This window comes from Hetaerina americana, unplaced genomic scaffold (assembly GCF_022747635.1).
Source record: "Hetaerina americana unplaced genomic scaffold, ioHetAmer1.1.p SCAF_1, whole genome shotgun sequence".
NCBI classification, from domain to species: Eukaryota; Metazoa; Arthropoda; class Insecta; order Odonata; family Calopterygidae; genus Hetaerina; species Hetaerina americana.
Genome location: NW_027286069.1, coordinates 26219067 through 26237274, shown reverse-complemented (window position 1 = coordinate 26237274; position 18208 = coordinate 26219067). Strand labels below are relative to the sequence as shown.

The 18208-nt window shown below is 34.3% G+C and overlaps 1 protein-coding gene across 1 annotated transcript; it reads left to right on the top strand.

Annotated features, from left to right (window-relative positions):
- Positions 1-1258: 1258 nt before the first annotated feature.
- On the top strand, positions 1259-17773 carry CSN3 (COP9 signalosome subunit 3). The gene is made up of 8 exons (XM_071586680.1): positions 1259-1520; positions 1653-2003; positions 3193-3410; positions 7574-7768; positions 10619-10770; positions 12017-12176; positions 13514-13627; positions 16955-17773. Exons 1-8 carry the CDS (start codon positions 1466-1468, stop codon positions 17189-17191), a joined length of 1482 nt encoding a protein of 493 aa, XP_071442781.1. The 5' UTR covers positions 1259-1465; the 3' UTR covers positions 17192-17773.
- Positions 17774-18208: the final 435 nt, after the last annotated feature.

Here is an 18208-nt window from a genome sequence, read left to right as displayed (position 1 = left end):
CACACATCATACTTCTGATAAGTTGTTTCAATTAAAAAATTCCCTGTAGTAGACTTACTTATGTTCTCTGAAAAATCAATCCCACAGGAAGCTCTGCTATAAAATTTTGAGAAATAAACGGCATTTAAAACATCTTTTGTCGCTTTACTGTTTGACTGGAAGATCTTAACTGGAAGATTACCTACAGTTCTACTAATACAGTACTGTAAAGAAGTCATATTTTACACCTCACTGAATTTAACTCGGTGCACCAATTAGCAACATAGATTCACTAGCGGCCATAATGCTGAATTTGCATTCCAAAAAATTTGGCAATTGATGTGAACTCTGAGCATTATTACAGATAAATTAGCAATACCTTGTGGGTGGACTTAATCAAACATTAGAGCTTGTGTTTTATTTTAACTAAATTCCTTTTTAATTTATTGTCTTCAAAGCAGGTGTTAATACCTCCATATTATGCTTATACTTGACCTATAAATACAATGCATGATTTGGTGAGGACAGAGTTTTTAATTAGACAATTAAACAAGCTTTCCTAATCTTCTATTGCCTACTCTCTCCCTCAGCCCCCTCTCCTCAAACTCTTATCACTACCACCACTCATAATATATACTTCATTCATCCTATACAAAATGGGAGACTGATGTATCTGCAAAAATAAGGAAGCTCTTCCTGAATATTTTCTTATATCACTTTACTACCTTTGGCTATCAAACAATATTAGATCATGGGTTTGAATCAACATATTGACCAGATGTCAGAACTATTTTTTTGGCTTGCTCGTTAGCAATGGAATCGTTATATACACAATTTTTAAAAATAATGCTTGGGGAAGACTTTTCAATGTACTTATCAAATAGTGAAATTAACCCTCGAGGAATAAGCTTAGTGTTTCAAAGATAAATTATCTCAAAGTAATTTTAACTTGTTTTTTTAAATATAGTTTAAAAGTCGTAGTCTAAAATTACTACTCAGATTGGTAAACCTACTAGTACATACTACATGCTGCCGAAGAATACAAGTGTAAGAATAATTATTATTAAATCCATAATATCTTCAAATATTGACTGTCATCAACTTTTAATAAAATCAAATATCGATATACATATGTTAATATTGTTAGCCCCGTCATATCACTTCAAAAATATATTAAACGTCACGCCTGTTACAGCTTTTTGTATTAATTTGAAACCCAAAGTTCACGCGCCATTGGAAATAATAGGAGAGCATCGGGGAGCGATTGTTGAATCGGCATAATCCAACGCGGAATGAAGGTTCTTCAAGGCTTTAAATGAATATTTCCGCAGTTAAGGTGCAAATAGATTTTTTGTTGTGAATTTCGCATTTTTCGATAAATGAAAGGCGTACCATGACCGAAAATAACACCGTTTTTCTGTAAATACCATTTGTAGTGTAATTTAGTGTTGATAGCAGGGTAGTAGTAACTCACTTGTCTCCAAAAATGGCTTCTGCGTTGGAGCAGTTTGTGAATGATGTGCGAACTCTCTCATCTCAAGGTAATGATTATAGAATGTTTTCAGTAACATTTATTTATGTACCACTGTCTAAATTTCATTGGGAGTTTTCTCTTGTCAGCATGGTATTTAGAGGTGTCTTCCGCATGTTTTAATCACCATTTACTGTTCAAGGAAACTTTCGTGAGTTATGCGAGATGCTTGGAAAGTCATCCGATGTTTTAATGAAGAATGGCCCTCATCTAGATACTGTTTTGGAAACACTTGATCTTCAGGCACACTCCCTTGGCGTGCTCGCTGTGTTGTGTGCCAAGTTTTCTCTTATATCCTCGACTACATCATCAACTCCGTCATCGTCAGCATCCTCATCTTCCCCACCACCTTCAGCTCAGCAGCAGCAGCCCCCGCAAGCCGCAGTTAACGCTAATGGCACGATAACTCCCGACAACGAAGTATTGTTTGCCCAAGTTCAGGAATTTATTATAGGATGCAATGGAGAGCAAGTGCGCTTTGCCCCGGATACATGTGAGTTTGTTTATGGGTTTCCCAAGAGTGACTTAATATAGATGGGTAAGCACTGAAAATAGTGTTTTAAATCAGTTTTTTTAATGTGTTACCTGCATTCCATTTTTTAATACTACCCCTCCCAGTTAAAGAAAATAACTATCTAAATTGCTGATTAGTTAATAGGAAATACGCATTGTGCGCATTGATGGTCCCTATGTTTTAAATATTTGGAACGAGAGTATTGATAAAGTGAATACTATGTAGCGCTTAGAAACGTGTTCCTAACTTGCAGTATCTAAGTAAAATTACTATGAAAATATCTGATTGTTCAATTTAATTTTTATTGATGCTACACGGTAACTTTTGACGCATTGAATTTCAATTTTTTCGTACTGTATGATCTAATGTATGAAGACAAAATGTGTGCACAATTAGCATAACCTTTCTGTACCCTTTGACCGTTCTATTTATCGCTGCTCACCGAAATGATAACCTATGGCGTGAATAGTTACAGATGTCGGTTTATTTTCATTAATCCGTTTTGCAAATTAGATAAAGATAAAACTAGCATCGTTCTGCGTTCTACATATACTGCACAGATAGCTTATTTCAATGACATGTAAGGCACTAATGTTTCTTATAAATTCGCAAGGAACTGATGAATTGATTTCAAATGAAGATATAATTAACGAATTGCAACATTTTCCTTTATTTCTCGGCAATATTCTATATTCTTTTTCTATGCAATTTGCCTGGAATTTGTTGAATGATTTGTTTCTATCATCCAGTGTACTTGTGCATTGAACCAGGGTTCTTTATTTGTTTTTGCCTATCTTAATTTACCGTATTATTATTTCAGGTTCTTTACTTCCTCCATACACAAGCTTTGCAGTTTTTGGAGGAGAAATTATTGCCTTAACACGTACATGTGATGAACTTAAAAACAAAAATATCTTTAAAGAGATTAAGATGCTTAAAGTGAACGTAAACATATTTCTGCTTTCAGTAGGGCTAGCATGAATTAAACGCTAACATTTTGTGGTATAATTTAAATTATAATCTCAATTTTAAAGCTTCTTTATGTGAGGCAGATATTGTTAATAGTGTTATTAGAATGGTATAATATGTATTAAACCCTCTTTATTTTATATTGCTTTATAAAAGAATCTCAACTAATATTCCTTTCTGTTTAATAATTTATACATAGATGCAGAACTCTGCCATGCATTTACTCAACGGTTGGTGGAACTCAAGTTACCTCTACGAGGAATTGGTCTTCTAAAGAGGGCAATTCGTAAAATTCAATTATTTGATTCTCAGCTAACGTCAGTGCATGCCGATTTGTGCCAGCTCTGTTTGTTAGCTCGTTGTTTTAAACCTGCAATAGAGTTTTTGGACACTGATATTACCAGTATAAGTCAAGAGGTAAGTTAACACTTTCTAGCAGCTGGTTTCATGTGCAATAATAATGTATTCTTTTGTAATGACCCAAAGTCATATAAATTACTCTCTTGATTTTTGGTGATGACAATGAGCATGTTTTGGAAACCGATTCCCATTGTTTTTGTTCAAATTGAATACATGTGATATTAGCTATTGAGGTATGATAATTTTACCATATTTTTTTATCCTCGGCCTTCAGAATGTTTGTACCTTTTGGTTGAATCCTTATACTTCTAAAAATATTTGGGGTTCAGGATAGATGGATTCAGGTGCCTAATGCACTGACTTCCCATGCTGAGGGCCCGGGTTCAAATCCCATTTTTGGCCAGATTTTTCAGTGGTATCCTTATCCCTAATTGAGGTATTATCTGCAGAGGTCGATAAGTGAGTATTCCATTCATTGGCATTCATAGGCGTTACATTGTGGACCCCTTGGCAGCTGTTGTTAAGAGTAGGCTAATGCCAGTGCTGTGTTTCTCTTGACCCTTCCTCCATTCCCTGAATATCTTATCTCTACTGTATTACCCGCCTATCCCTTCTGGCGCAAATGAACTCTGTTGTCAGGTCACTTCTTTAATAATTATTGCTATAATACTAAAAGGGGTTAGAGGAATCTTCTGCTGTCTCACATTAGGGGAGGTGTATCAGAAATTAATGTAAAGAAATTTGGTACTGTGGTTCTAAAATTTTTATTTATTTTGATTTTGTATTTGACTCGCATCTTTTTTTCCTAAAAGCTACTGTGTTTAGGCCATAAAAAATAATATTTTTTATGCTTCCATATTTGACATGATAACATACATTTTAATTGTAATATTCTAAGACTGATAAGTGGTTGATAGCATTATTTTTGTTAGAATATTATAACCTTTTATATCTGTTGTGAAGGATAATAATCAGGCTCCAATGTTTTCCATTCATCTACCTGCGAAGAAAGTTAACTGTGAATCTGCTACCTTAGAAAAATTGTGACGTGACACATTCTAATTCAGATTGGACCTTTAAACAGAACTTCTCAGCAATCTCACCCTGTAGGCAAAATGATATTTCCTTCAATATACACACCAGTTAATCATTTAACCAAAAGTTAAATATGTACACCTCCTAAATATATTCACAATCATTCAGTGTTTGAAATTGATGTGTGCTATTACAATAGACTGTCAGGGGTGAAATGAAAATATTTATCCTGAATAATGAAAATCTTTTAGTTTCCCTCTCTGCACTAAAAATATTGGCATTGCCCGTATCATTATGCTGATATTTTTGCTGTTGAATGCAATTTTTTCATTGTAATTCAAAGCAAAGCACCATCCAATAACTTAATATCAGTGTTACTTGGTTTTGAACATTCTGTCTGGTGGATGTTTTGGGAAATGAATATTTTTCAAACAGTGCACATGCAATTAATTATAAAACAACCTTAAGACTTCTGGTTGCCTAAACTGCAATAAGTTGACTTTCCAATGCTTATATGATATAAGGGATAACAGAGTTGAAACTTTAACCTGACAAACTTACTCCTAATTCCATTTGTATGCATATGCATGGCTGTGTGAGCATATCCTTTGAAATTCTTCCTTTGCACAAATTTTTTTATTGAAAACTTCATGACCTACCATATTTCGATCTGCAATTATGTCACTCATTATAGCACTCCTGTGACTCCTTCGTATCTTATCGCCCTTGTTGAAATCCTCACATCTGCTATGTATATGTTGTACTAAATCAGCCAAAATTTCATCCAAGCAGTCATCAAAACTAAGAAATTTGGAAATCTAACTTAAAATGGAAATATATTGTGTTTGCTTGTCTAAAATCAAATACAATATTTAATCCACCCTTTATAATTAACATTGAGTCATATCTGATAACTATATAAAAAAATGGTAGTGTTTGAATAAGAAAGCGCTAAATGAATTTTTTTCTGGTATCACAACAAAGAAATGGCTGCATGTCAGGAACGGAGTGCTGACTCTAACCAAATGCTAAATTTCATCAAATTAATAGTATGGAATGGTGATATCTATTTAGTGAGTTCTCATGGAATTCCCATAATGGAACTATAAACTGGTGAATTTTATAAATTCATTTCTTGAAAAGTTGCGAAAAAATTTCTCAAATGTTGCGAAAATAGGTACAGTGACGAAATAACAAAATTCTAATTATGTCAAATACCAAAAAATCCGTAATATTATCACAGTTGTACTTAGAGCAAGGTTTGAAGGGCAACTCAAGGATGGGCCAGTCTAGTCGGAAACCAGAAGAGAGTTAAGGTATGAACCTGATGCTGCACTATTAGGGGCAGGAGTATGAAGATATTTTGTTGTCTTTGCTGTTTGCCAATACATATGTAGGAGTATGCATTATGAAGTGATATAATTCATTTAACAAAAAACAACATTATGCCACCCTCTGAAAGATGAATAACTTGTTGTGCAAATTCATTTTCGTTATGGTTCCTGTATAGAGTGAGAACAATAACAACAAGCATAATTCATTCTGCAATCTTTCTCTTAAAGCAAAACATTCCTTTAGTGAATCAATTTTTGCATATAGTCTAATGCAAAATATGATAATGGGTTTCATGCTTACTAAAAGTAAATTATGTACAAGGTTTACTCATGGAAAATTACATGTACATTGTTTAGGGTTGTGGATCATGTTCATCTTTTCCTCTATTGTGGAATGAAGAAACCAGGAATGTAAACTCCATTTGTTAAAACAAAAAATAATGAAATAATAGGTTAATTATTTATGATATGTACTAAATTCATTTTTACTAGAAAGCTGTCTAGATGCATTCGTTTTTGTTGACGCTTCAAATTTTTGTAAAAATTCTACTTGGCAGTATTTTAAAATGAATTTCTGGCATGCATGGCCATTGCCTTATTAGGGCGATGCTTGGCACACATGGTACAATGCAATGGCTTCCCATGACTTCCACTAACTCCCACACTTCTTAGTGTGCTCTTTAAGACTTCACTCTTCTTGAATGCTTGTAGAGTTTCTAAATGACAAACAATCAGGGTTTAATTTTCAAATTGTTGCTTGCATTGGGACAAAATAGAAGCTTAAGAAGGCCTTTAATTGGTTTGCATTGCTGAGCAATGCATTCTCCTCTCCTCATATGTAAAAATATAGGTTCGCTTCTGCATCTTCTTCCAGAAGAGACCCTAAAATAGTCACTAACAAATTATTGGTCAGTGTCCCCTTCAAAGTAGTCTCCTCACCAACGTATACACTTATCCCAACCATGTTTCCACTTTTTGAAACTGTTCAGATATGCTTCTTCCAGAATGTTCATTAGCTGCTCCATCAAATTTTTCAAAGATGCTGGCTGAAATGGTGGCAAATCTCTTTCCTTTAACTGGGGTTTTTAGTTTGGAGGGCATGAAAAATTTACTTGAATTGCAATTGCTTTTTGTTTATCCAATGGAGAAACAACCATTCAACATTGTTGAGAATATATAACCTGTGGGTAGATATTCTTGTCACTCTCTTGAAAGCATCTTTCTCCTTAGTTTTGTCCTAGTTCTTGAAGAAAATGCAAATTATTGATGTCAATCAATTTTATGTGAGTGGCTAATGTAGCCACGCTCACAGCTTGTTCCTGATTTTCAATGATTTTACCTTTCATATCTACTCTTTTTATTTTCTTTTGGCTGTCCTGCAGGTTTTTCTCTGGGGACATTTTTAAAGCTATTCACAAAACATTATTAAACTTTGCACACAAAAATCAGAAATAATATATCTGAACACAAGTTTGGAGCAATGTGTGATTACTAGTGACACCAAGATGCTAGCAGAACGAGTGCTAAATGCAACTTAAGGAGCAGGAGTGCAATTATTCCTGGAGTCTTTCCTTGTCACTCATTTTGCTAAAAGTTGCTCATAAAGAGAATCATATTTGGTCAAAATATTTTTGCTCATTATGCAAATGACTCACTATGCGAAGTGGTTCTTAAGCAAGGTGTTACTGTAATTTGATGAAAATGAAGATAATAGATATCATTGTTGATTTCGTCTATGACAATCCCCATGGTATTTGGTTTTGTCATTATATAATTTGTATTATTATTCCTTTTGATACAGTGGATTATGTACCCATAGAATATTTAATTCATTCCTCTCTTTTCTCCTAGGGTGGACATTTTGACTCACGTCACTTCCTACTTTACCATTACTATGGTGGAATGATTTATGCTGCTGTCAAAGACCATGCAAGAGCCCTGTATTTCTTTGAAGTGGCAGTTACCACTCCTGCTATGGCAGTGTCACACATAATGTTGGAAGCGTATAAAAAATACATTTTAATCTCACTCATACTTCATGGAAAGGTAAGAATAGTTATAGCTGTCTCTTATGTGTAAAAATTTATTTTTTTGATCCTACTGGATGCCCTGAGGATAGTGATAAATATATGCCCAGCATAGCAAATGACCTTTGGGTTATCAGGCAGGTCATTTTGTATTTTTGACTTTAATATCACATGGTAACAGTTAAAGATGGATTGCTGTACTTTCATCTGGAAACCACTATTTAAAATGAATTGTATACAGGCATGAAAGGATAATGCTATTCCAAATTGCATTATCAAACTGCAGTATAGTATAGCATTATCCACGTGTTGTATCCAAATCGATTTGTATTGGATGAACCATGAATCTTTTGTTTTTCATTCTGATCAGATCATGAATTTTTCTGCTTTCCATTGGATACTAGAAATAAACTACCTTAAATATTGACATTACAAACAAAGTGATGCGTAACATTAGGTATCAAAAGTAACAGCTTAGATATTCTTTTAATCATCTATATCTTTGTTATTTATGGTCAGCATTATGATTCATTGTTTAATCACTCGGTTAAGTATAAGATAAGCTAACTGATTCTTAACTTTAAGAAACTGTATTATTACCATTTACCAGCTTTCGAATATGAAACTATGGCATATCATATTTGCAGTGAAATGTTATCAGCAATAGACAATTAAACTTTTTTTCATATCTTGATATGAATTTCATATTTATGTTTGATTTCATAGATATTTGAAGACAATAAAATATCAAAATGGCAAAGCGAGCAAGAGAATGAAATTCCATGATCATCTTTAAAGTATTCATAAATCATGAAGTAATAACAGTAATAGATCAATAACTTTTAGTTATCGTGAAAGTGAAGGAACTTATCTTCCTTTGCTTGTGTTCCTGTTGGTATGCCAAAATGCTAGCTCAATTGTGTCTTTGAGCCTGCTAAATATCTAAAGCTGAAGATGCTCAGGAGAATTCCCTGCCTTGCCAGAGGTTACATCATGAGAATGGTTAAAAAATTCTCTACATGGACTTCATTGATATTCTCAGCCATTCTTCCATCTACATCTGGAGTGGATCATATTACTCAGCATAAAGCATGGGCTTCCATGGACAGGATAACTTACTGATCTGTGGCTTTAAAATATAAGCTAGCGAAGAAATATGAACCTGATAAGGCCACCTCTCGGTTGAATGTTGTCAACAGAGGTGGCTTTCCAAATTTCTATTCTTCAGTGGAGGCTCAGCCTGATTTGGAACACCGCTCGCTACATTACACAAGGTTGAAACAATTCTTGAGCGATTCTCTCTTAATTCTGTTGCAGCATCTGTTGGACCCCTGTCAATTTTTTTCCCAGCCTGAAAGGTAAATTTACCCCAAGACGTTGAGGTTCTTTAATATTCAGTGTTCCTTGCTGACAATCGTAATGGATGTAAAACATGTGTTAACTGCAGTGGATGTAGATTGCCAAGTAATAATTGTGCCTTGGTTAGACCTATTGGCAGAATGATGCCCAGAATACTCACTTCTTGCATCACAGTCACTAAATGTATTCTGCTGGTTAATTATTGTAAAAGTTTAGTTTCCTTTTTTACATACCTCACTATGTACCATTGGTGTAATGTGTGTGTTCAGGGTTGGATATTTTACCTGGGTCACAATAATCTTCCATTCAGAAACTACACTCATAATTTTGTTGCGTACATAGCTACTTTCAGTCAGAATAGTTGTCTTTCTTATATATAGATCTGATACTTCCAAATTGGTTCAAGAAATCATGAAATGTCACATGAAATAGTATGTATCTTCTAGCCCGATTGGTAGGATCATACAGCTCTCAAATTTTGTTTGTCCAACTCCTCAGTTTTTGGGTTTCCAGTAAACTACTGCTTTTGTACTCATCAAATGTTTATTGCCTGGATATATGAAAAAAATTGTAAATAGCCAGTCTGGATCAGTCACCAACCCCTGCAGCTGTGGAATAGGTCACATGAGGAACATTCTTAAAGGGGTTCATTTCAGTGTGTTATATTAATAATTTCAGATATTTTATTGTCATGTTTATGAGTGTCTTCTGTTGTACGTAATATATTCTTTCAGGCCTTATATCCAATTATTGTGTGGGCCACCAGCATCCTTAGTTTTGACTCATTTGAAACTATTAGTTAATTTTTACTTTCACTTAGAATATTATTATACGACCTTGCCTAGACTATTTAAGTTTAACTTTGGGTACCTTTTTCTGTGCATAGATATTAATTCATTGCAGCTTTTGGCATATTTGTGATTCAAAATGCCTATATGGTGATAATCCAGTTTTGTTAATTGTGTAAAGCATATCTCAAGATTCATTTAGTGATTGTAGAATAAAATTTAACTGTAAAGGTGAACTAGTTTTAGTTTAATATCTCTTAAATGTATTTTGACATGTTTTCAACCATGGAAGGTCAGTTGCCTCAAGTGCTACCCATTTTCTTGGGCCAATTAGTATTTTGAAACTTTTTTCATTGAAAGTACTATGCTTGTAACTGTCAGAATACATTATTCAATGAAAAAGAAATTAGGATTAAGAATTATCACAATTTAGAAATGAATCAGAAATATATCTAAATGTAGAATGAACATAGGATTTATGATAAAAGTGATGCAATTTTAATAATTGTGTAAGTGTATGCTGTGCTCGTCAGTTAATAAGGGTTTGAGAGATTTTTGTTGTGATTTTATTAACCAGTTTCCAAAAGTAAAAAAATTTTCTTTATCCCTCAGCATCATCAAATTTTTGTTCAATATTTGTTAAACCCTTGGTCATTTTGTTTTATTGACAAATGTTGATGATACTTATTTTAGTGCTCAATGACAAATTTGTTTTTCCTTAGGTGATGATATTGCCAAAATATACTTCTCAAGTTGTTGGGCGATTTGTGAAGCCACTGTCGCAGCCATATCATGATCTGGCGAATGCATGTAGTTCAAATTGTGCATCTGTAGTCTGTGCTGTCCTTGCCAAATCACATGACATATTTGCCAGGTACAAAAAATTTTAGTTTTCTATGTATTTAACAAGTATCAAAATTACTCGATCGAATTGATGAACACCTGTCCTCTTCATTCACCAGTTATAAAATATCAGCTATCCATGACTTCTAATTCACTCTATGATCAATGTATTTAGTAAAAATAATGTGCTGATTTTTGAATAAATTTGATATGTGTAATAATATTATGCTAATTTAACAGTTTCACCAAGGAGGAGAAATTATGACATATAACTGAAACAAATGTTTTTGGATGAAACAAATTCACTAGCAGAACTGACATACTATTGAACCGTGAATAATATCCATATTGTGGAATATTTGGAGGCACTGATCTGTACCTCAGAAGGTCACAGGCATGTTGCTGATGAAATTTTTGTCCTGGTGTTACCATGTTTTGGTGATAAAAAGTGCAAAGTAATTTTACCTTTTTTGCCTGTGTGATTTTTGTTTTGGTTATATTAGTAGTCAATCGATTTAGGTTATATTAGTAGTATCCAATGTGAAGCATTGAGGAAACAAAATCAGTAAGCCATTATGGAAACTTTTTGCTATGTGCATCCAAAAATATTAACTATCACTTAATGTTAGTTTTTCTCTTTAATGTTTTCAGAATTAAGTCCATATGCTGACAACATAGAATAATGATTGAAATGTAGTTCTTCAGATTAAGTTAAGAATTCCTAATGAAATACTTTAGCAAGTGATTTCATTAGCAATGAAATTATCAAGTAAAACATGTGAGGAGGCATGTGCCTTCCAAGATAAAGTAAACTATTTCAATTATATGCAAAACAATCTTTGATTTGAGATATTTTACAGCAACTAATAATTTTTCTATTTATTTTTTGGATATAATGCTGTATATTAAATATTGTTTATATCTCAACATATCATTCTCCCTGCTGAGAAAGTTATCAGCTCTTGATAGCATTCTCTGACCAAACTAAAAAAAATCTCAGTGTGCAGCAGGAAATAGAGAAAAAATATGCGAACAGTTGTATACCTATGTGAGACATTTTTCATCTTCAAGTAAAGGCAGCTTTCATCCAGTTGTATTGAGATTGCCATTGAATAACCCAGCTCGATCATTTTTGCCTATGATTGGTAGTATGTATGTACCAACTGTGCACATACTGTGCCTGCAGTGACTATTTACGGAGATATTATTCAATTCAAAGCTTTTTATTGAAATTTTGTCAATAGCTTCTTTCTAAATTGACTGTTATTCTTTTTTAGGGATGGCAATATTGGACTGACAAAGCAAGTTCTTTCCTCATTGTACAAGAAAAATATACAGAGACTAACAAAAACATTCCTAACGTTGTCTCTGTCAGATGTAGCATCAAGAGTTCACCTTTCCTCACCATCAGAAGCAGAAAAATATATTTTAAATATGGTAAGTTCATTCAGCAGAGATTTAAAGAGATTTCATCATCTTCTTCTTCCTCTATGTGATCCTTTGTTGAGGAATGTTATATGATGCCAGTGTTGATAACTCTACAGAAATTTATTTAGTGAATGATTTCATGAATATAATTAACAAATAATAAATGCTGTTAATAAGAAATTTGATTTGTGCAGCCTTATTTTCATAGTTATCCACTGTTGTCCGAGGTATGTAGGCTGCTGTTTTAAAGTATGCAATATGGGCACATCTATTTTTATTCTACATTTGATAGAATATTCTAACTTAATTCCAAAAATTCTGATAGGCATCATGCAGAAGCAATAAGTATAATATTAGCTTAGGATAATTGTTAAAATTTTCTCATTCCCATTTCCTCTATATTTTGTAAAATAATCTCTTATTGAGGAGGGGGGAGCGGAAATTAAATTGTACAATGATGGTTGCTGCCTTCCAATAGAGTGTATTAATCTGCCATTTTTCGTTGACCCTCACCTTATTCCAAGCCTTCCCATTTGGCCCCTCTCCTTTTCCTCCTCCCCTTTTGTCCATTATTCACGTGAAGATAACAAATTAATGTTGAAACCATTAGAAATAAGTATTATAAATTTTTATGCAGTACATTAGTGCAATTATTTGACAAGATTTCCCCATTTTTCACCGTTAAACCTTGCAGCATTGTTCCAATGGCTATTAATTTTGGCAGTGTGATATCCAAATTATCAGAATCCTCAGAAATACTCTTTCAAAAAATTACATTCTACCTTCCTTCTTTTCTTAAATTATGTACAAAGCATGTTTTGCTGCAATAAGAATTCCAATGAAAATTTCTTACTCAAATATGTTTGTGAACATCTTTTCTCATATTCAAATCATGGAAATCTTTTTCAGCAACTGAAAAGAGGTTAATATAGTTGATAGGAGGAATTTTCATTTGGATTCAGCAATTAGCGATGCAGACGCTTGTTCAGATAATTCTGGAAACACTCATGATTCCTTGTATAAAGACAGAGAATGTCTCAACATATGGCACTTACAGCCATTCAAAATAGTTTAAAAACCAAAATTGTTTTGTAATTTCATGTTAGAATAAAGCATTTTGGAGGTATCGTGCTGTTTCTAAATGAAATGTAAGACCTAATTCTCCTTCTTTTGCATTTTTTGTACATGGTAAAGATTTGTAATGTTGGATGTCATTTTTGAGAAAATTTTCAATAATTGCAGATGCATCGTAATTTTTCATGTAATTTCCTTGTTTGATTGAAATATATGAAAATAATGCTATATGTTTATTAATATGGTAAAACATCCAACCATGTCATTTGCAGATTGAAGATGGTGAAATTTTTGCTACCATAAATCAGAAGGATGGAATGGTCATTTTCCACGATGATCCAGAAAAATATAACAGTCCTAAAATGCTGAGGCGGCTGGAGGAAGAGGTAAACTTTCACACATTCTCCTTTAATTGACTTAGCTGTAATTCCACCTCTATTATTGTCAAATACAAAACACAACCATGGTTTTATCTGTGATGTAGTATCATCAATTACTAATACAATATTATTTTGGCATTGTTGTAGAGGGGAGAACGTTAGGCAAAGGAGGAAGGGGTAAGAATAGGATAGACACGTTGGACAGAACAATGGGAGGAAAGAAGTATTGGGAATTGAAGATGGACTCAATGTAGTCTTGGATGTCAGTATGTGTTTTGTTAGGAGAGGCGAGGGATTTGTCATTACTATATGGTTATGTAGCTTATGTGGATCCAAAACTTACCTTAACCGGTAGATTATAAATGATGATAATAATACTTAGTTAAGTTAGACGGTTGCAGGGGAGATGAATATGGTGGAGGTTTTGAGTGGGGGAGGAGTGCTGGTCTGCAAAACAGTGGTGTTAGATAAATAGATAAAATGTGGTTGAGTTGCCTAAGTTGGGGAAGAGGAGGGTTGCAGGGAAGAGATGGGTGGTGGCAGTGTGATATCCTATGCTGATAAATTATTAGGAGCTGGATGACTGCAGATGTTCATCAACCTGCTACATTTACTCTACTCAGTGCAATCTCTCTAAGCTGTATTAAACCCAGTTCACACAGTGTATTTTTCATTGATTGGTATGTTGCAAGATGCAGAAATTTCAAAGTGTAAAAATCATTTGCCTTGACAAGGATTCTGGTCAAGGCAAATGATTTTCACACTTTGAAATTTTTGTATTTTAATGCATCTTGGCAGATGACTCTATTAAAAGTTACTGTTGCAGCTCCTCCCATAGTTATTTGAATCTTGTAAGATGCTTCTGCTGGCCACTGAGTTGGCCAGTTGAGGGTGGGCATAACATAGCAGTAGAGATAGTGTAGAAATCTTCCAATTTATTGGTGCACCACCGATGACCTCAGCCATCAGCTGACTTGATTGCCATATCAGAAAAATATTAATTTTTAAGACTAAGTGATGGACTGTTTGCAAATATGTATTGGAAAAATTATAAATAGTTATGAAGTCAAAATGAAAGCTGTAATCCAGGTGGTACAAAGAAAGCATTTACCCACTTCGTGTATTGTGATGGCTTTGGAGACAAAGAGAAAGGAACGATAAGTAAAGAAAAGAAGGAAACGGTGTAGAACATTGCTACTTTGTATACATTCAGGGAAAGGCATCCAACTGTTGTTAATTGAAAAATTAAGATGTGCAAATATCGTATTTCAGATCCACTCAATGAAAATCTTATGATAGGTTCACTTGAATCAATTCCTTGAAATGAATCAATCTTTTTTTAATTTAAACTTGGTGATTTACAGCCTCAGAAATTGTAAATCCTTAAAGAACAGCACCAGAATGCAAAAAAATGTTTTGGGGGAACTTATAAGGGCTGTTCAAAAAGTATAGCGTTTTGTCTTTTTTTTAAATTAATTATTTATTCATGAATATCTATTTTTTCCCCTTCAAAGTTATCCCCATTAGATATTGTGCACTTGTGCCAATGTTTTTTCCAACCCTAGAAGCACTTCAAAAAATAATTTTTTGTGATCTTGTTTAGCTCCTCCTTCGATGTAGTCATTATCTTGACACTCATAGCGTAGTGGCGTCCTTTCATGGGCCTCTTCAGTTTTGGGAACAAGGAAAAGTCACTGGGGGATAGACCTAGGAAATATGGTGGCTGCCGCATCATTAGTGTGTTACTTTTGGCCAAAAATTTGCACGCAAGTAATGATGTGTGAGCAGGGACGTTGTCATGGTGCAAAAGCCAGTTTTTGTTCTTCCACAAAGCCAGGCATTTTTGGTGGATTGCTTCAAGCAAATTGTGCATAATTTGCAGGTAATATTCCTTATTTACCATTCTACCCTTTGGCAAGAACTCATGATGCACCACGTCCCTGCAATCGAAGAAAACTGTAAGCAAAACTTTCACATTCGACCAAACTTAGAGCGCTTTTTTCGGTCTTGGCTCATGCTTCAGCTTCCATTGGGATGTTTTAGCTTTAGTTTCCATGTCATAACCATAAACCCATGATTCATCACCAGTTATGAACCTCTGGAGCAAATTTGAGTCCAACACCTCATTAGCAATGCTGATGCATTGCCGGTTTTTGGATGAAATTGAGCAATTTTGGTACGAATTTTGCAACGACCCGTGTCATGCCCAAACCATTGGTAAAAATTTAATGTCACAAGCCAATCAATATGTTTAGGTCTCCTCAGCAGCTTCTCTAACGGTGATTCGATGATTGGCCAATATAATTTTCTTCACTTCATCAATGTTTTCGTCTGTTGTTGACGTGCTCGGGCATCCAGGAAATAGCAACTGACCAATGTCTTAAAAATCCACCAAGATGACCACCAAAGCAGCCAGCAAGTGGCAGTCTTCTCGAACAAATGATCATGAATAGCTGTCAGCAGGGCTCCATGTAATGAATCCATCGAGGAGAAATGTAATTTTTGTGCTGAAATAAGCCTTGGCCCTTATATTTCAATGGGTAAAACATAGTGTGTTAAATCACTGTGTATCCATTTTGTGGATTTTAGTTGTTAAAGTGATGAGCTTCATTTTCTTTAATTTTATTGGCAAGTACCCTTCATTTCTGGCCACTGTGTATGGCATAATCATGATTGTGGCAGAGTCAATAGGCCCTACCTTGCTAAGTACTTATAATCCTATTCTTGTTTGCGCTGAGTTGATACGTAACATACCTGTAGGCTTTATTTATATTCAACACATTCAGGTGAGATGTAGTTGAAGTTCGTCATTATTAGAGAAACATTTGAAAACACTTCACAGATTTAATTGTAACATACAACACTTTTCAGTTCATTAAACCATCTCCAGGTACAAGACAAGATTCAAATTGTGATACATCATATTTATATCTGTTCAAGGAAGGGGAAAAAAAGAGTGAGGAGTAAGGTAGGTGGGGACAAAGCTGAAATATGGAAATCCCAAAGAAAGTTCTTTAGTTTCTTTGGGATTTCCATATTTCCCCTCTTAGTCCCCGCCTACCTTACTCCTCACTCGTTTCTTCACCCCTTCCTTGAACAGGTATAAAGATGATTTATCACAATTTGAACCTTCTCATCTATCTGGAGATGGTTCAATGAACTGAAACACATTGTGCGTTACAAATAAATCTGTGGAAAAGTGCAAATTTGTTTTACTCATAGGCTTTATATGTTCAAGTCTGTAGTTCTTAATTCTCTTTGGGGAGAAATTAAGATCAAATAAATCATTTACATTTCTGTGCAATGGCAGTGAATTTTTATGTCACTTTCCAGATGGCAATTTGCACCGAGTTGGATCGTAAGATGCAAGCCATGGAAGAAGAGATAATAGTGAATCCACAGTATGTGAAGAAAGCCTTTGGTGGTGGGCAGGATGAAGAGCTTCCACCATCAGCTGGTCCAGTGGGAACCACAGGATCTTCAGGCAGTGGAATTGCCAGTGGAGGAAGCAGTGGAACTAGTGGCACTAGTGGTCAAGTTGGATCAAAACTCGGCACATACTCAATGTAATCTCCCAGCCATTGGTAATTCCTAAAACTGAGTGACCTTCGAACTATGGATATTCATGGTGTCCTCAAGAGAAAGTGAGAGAGAAAGTGTGAGAGCTTATTGACAGAGTGTTATAATGAAGGATTTTACTAAGTGAGCTGATGAACTTCAGATTAGTCATTACCTGTGGCCACATGCAAGCTGTGAATTTGCCTACAATTTTGATGGATTATGTTGCTGTAAACATAAGGCAGAAGATGAGATAATGTGTGTTACATTTGTGAAGTATTTGCTTTTTAAATTAATTTGATTAGATCGCTGCATTGATCAGGCCATCAGATATTTTGTCCTTACAGGCAGAACAGTTGACTCAAGCTTCAGAAATTAAATAATATTTAGAAAGTCCTCCGAAAATGTGAAACCTGTAAGAATAACATATATCATGAGATACAGATTTATTTTAACTGCTGAAGTTCTATTATATGCTTTGTAAATTATGGTTGTCTTGGAGTGGTGAATTGTACAGCTGAATGTCACAACTCTATGATTTCACCTGGTTTGTTGTGGCTTTGAGAATAAAATCTTTGAAATCTTTAAATGTCATTGTGAAATAATTCTTGTTTTCTCGAAGGATCAATATGAGATGAAACGGGTATTCTATGTACATTTTCAATGCCAATGATAGAATTTAAGGATTTTAGTCTCTGTTGTTAGTGGAGTTCTATGTCCCATATTATATTATTAATTTGGCATCACTATTAGTGAAAATGCTCTTGACCCATATAATTCACTATATAAAATTCTCCATCAGCCTAGCAGTTCATCAGTATCATTGCCATAATTAATAACTGCTCTTAATAGCGACTTAAAAACTCCCTCTTTTAAGTTCCCTTTTGATTGGGTACTACCTAGCTCTGAAGTTGTACCATTTTATGTGATGATGTTAAGGCAACATTTAGATTAATGTATTTTGACTGTTTAACTCTCTTAGAATTTAATGAGATTTTCCTCAAGCACTTGTGTTAATTTATTTTTTTT

Bases quoted from the DNA above. Each gene is read 5' to 3' on its own strand.
- CSN3 (XM_071586680.1), top strand. From the start codon at position 1,466: ATGGCTTCTGCGTTGGAGCAGTTTGTGAATGATGTGCGAACTCTCTCA. The intron at 2,004-3,192 runs GTGAGTTTGTTT...ATTTATACATAG, and splicing joins GCGCTTTGCCCCGGATACAT to ATGCAGAACTCTGCCATGCA. The intron at 10,771-12,016 runs GTACAAAAAATT...ATTCTTTTTTAG, and splicing joins TCACATGACATATTTGCCAG to GGATGGCAATATTGGACTGA.